This window comes from Lutjanus erythropterus, chromosome 5, assembly GCF_056507025.1.
Source record: "Lutjanus erythropterus isolate fLutEry1 chromosome 5, fLutEry1.hap2, whole genome shotgun sequence".
Classification (NCBI taxonomy): domain Eukaryota; kingdom Metazoa; phylum Chordata; class Actinopteri; order Lutjaniformes; family Lutjanidae; genus Lutjanus; species Lutjanus erythropterus.
This window is the reverse complement of record NC_139321.1, coordinates 1,370,119-1,372,595: the sequence shown is the minus strand read 5'-3', so window position 1 is coordinate 1,372,595 and position 2,477 is coordinate 1,370,119. Positions and strand designations below refer to the sequence as shown.

General features: G+C 48.6%; 1 protein-coding gene across 1 annotated transcript; it reads right to left on the bottom strand.

Moving 5' to 3' along the window:
• Positions 1 to 250: 250 nt before the first annotated feature.
• neurog1 (neurogenin 1) lies at positions 251 to 2,132 on the bottom strand. The gene is made up of 2 exons (XM_084718321.1): positions 1,942 to 2,132; positions 251 to 1,408 (listed from the first exon to the last, which is right to left on the bottom strand). The coding sequence occupies exon 2, from the start codon at positions 1,379 to 1,381 to the stop codon at positions 770 to 772; it is 612 nt and encodes a 203-aa protein (XP_084574447.1). The 5' UTR covers positions 1,382 to 1,408; positions 1,942 to 2,132; the 3' UTR covers positions 251 to 769.
• Positions 2,133 to 2,477: the final 345 nt, after the last annotated feature.

The window sequence follows — 2,477 nt, the reverse complement described above, 5'->3', positions numbered from 1 at the left end:
GTGTTCTGTTATTCACATATTTCTATAAGTTGCTCATTAACATGACAGTAAAACTGACAATAGACGATCTTTGTTTGGTTGAACTTGTTTCCACCTGCTGCTCTGAACAAACCGTTAATTTATTAATATTAATAATTATCATAAAAAAACAGGTTAATGCATCCTGAGCTCATTACTATGGTTATTTTAACAAACGGATTAAATTCAGATTATTTCAGATTATTAATAACTGAGAGAGAAAAGACAGAGATTAAAATGTTTTATAGAAACGTTATAACTTTATTTAGTAGAAAACTGGTTCCAGTAAATAGAATAAAAATCTCTTTATGTACAAATACAAATATCACGTGACCAAACAAAACGAGTCAAATAAATAAAAACAACAATAATCTAACAGAGGTGGGGGGCAGTGGTGGGGGGGGGGGCAGAATACATAATGAATCAGCTTCATTCAGTCTATTGTCACAGCGGAGAAACTCGATTTACACGCTCTCTGTTCTGCTCCATCACTCTACAAATTGTAAAATTGACTTTTCACCTCCGACTGAGGGAGGAGGAGTGGGGGCTGTAACCTGGGAGACTGGAGGGGGGAGGAGGTGGGGAGAAAAAGTGCAAAAGGTTTGAGGAGAAAAACAGAAAATAAAAAAAGAACAACTAAATCTAAAGTTCTTCTCCTGTCCAGTCCATCAGTCAGCAGGGAAATGAGCTCATTAAGGCAAAACTGTGATTCTTGTTAATCCAACACACTGTCCGTCTGTCCCTCTGTCTCTTAGTAAATGCCTGGGACGAAGCTACGGAAGCCGAACAGGTCGTGCTGCAGGTAGCTGTGTGTGTGCATGTAGTCCTCCGGGGCCCCGGGGCTGCCCGGGCTTGAGGCCGGGCTGGAGGCGCAGTGCGGTGGGGAGGAGGAGGAGGAGGAGCCGCTGGAGCTCCAGGAGCAGGAGTCGCTGTGGGGGCTGTGCGGGGAGGGGAGGAGCAGGGGGGGCTCTCCTCCTACTACTCCTCCGGTCCTCCCTGCCTGCAGGTCCGCGATGCGGATGGTCTCGGACAGCGCCCAGATGTAGTTGTGGGCGAAGCGCAGAGTCTCGATCTTCGTCAGCTTGGTCTCATCCGGGAACGCGGGCAGGACGCCGCGCAGCGCGTCCAGCGCGTCGTTCAGGTTGTGCATGCGGTTCCGCTCGCGGTCGTTCGCCTTCATGCGCCGGTTCTTCTTCACCGCGTGCACCGTGGCCTCGCAGCGTGCGCGACCGCGGCGACGCTTCTTCTGCTGCTGTGGTGGTGATGGCGGCGCGCAGAGCGGAGAGCTGCGGGAGTCTTCATCGTCCGTGTGCGGGAACAGGTCACAGCTGTTGGTGTCGATGTCGGAGTACACGGAGTCCATGATCAGGGTGCGGGTCTCTGCAGGTTTCTGTGGAGAGAGGAGAGGAGCGCGTCAGACGGAAGCCAAAAATCAGAAAGTTCAAAGTTTTCAATCTGCCAGTACAGTGGCAGGGCTGGAGTTAAAGCTGCTACAAGAAATATTTTGTTGATTTTGACAGACAAAAGCAACAATTACGCCAAAAATAACCCAAAATTAAGTTATCTCTTGCTTTAAACTGACTAACACTATTTACTGTCATTTTGCTTTGGAAAATGTGTCCGCCCAGGTGGCAGACATTAAACATTACTTTATGGAAATAATCTCATTTTCTTATATAGGTCATATTATTAAGTTCAGACTGTTTGGTAGCCTATAAAAACTCCTTGTAGTAGCTTTAAAATGCACCTTGAGTCTATTCAAATTTTAAATTTCTTTAAATTCTTCTCTAAATCTTTAAATAAACTTCCATCTTAATCTATTTCCACCACACTTTTAAAGAAAGTTCTGTACATTTACAGGACTTTCTCTAAAAAGAAATCCTTATATTTCAGTCTTTTCTTGTTTCGTTGCCGTGGGCTCACCTGAAGCGTCAGATCCGGGTCAGAATCCAGGTGTTCTGGGATGTTTTGCGGGTCGAGCGGCACGCGTCTCTCTGTGCGTCTTTTTACGCGCTCCGGATCAGCTCGTGCGCTCGAGCCGGTGAGCCTGGCACGAGACCGACCTCAGCCCTGCTTATATACCGAGTCCAGGACAATGACCGCCCCCCTGCTCTCCGGGACCCCCCTCCCTCTCTTCCTCCTCCCGGGCCTGAACCGGTATCTGAATGAGCAGCAGCAGGTCTGCCCCGTGCCGCGCGACCACCTCATTAACATAATGACGCACCACTGAAGCGTGCCACTAATCACGGCCAGCCAATCAGAGGCGGCGGCCGGCCACGCGAACGACACGCACGATCCCGCACCTCCTCCTCACCCCCTCCCTGTGAGGCAGAAAAGACTTTAAACTAAAAACATAAAAAACTGAAAGAAAAGAAAAGAAAAGAAAAGAAAAGAAAGAAGAGACAGGAGGAGCACCAACACCACCACACGCACACCCCCACCGGGCGGAGACACGCTCC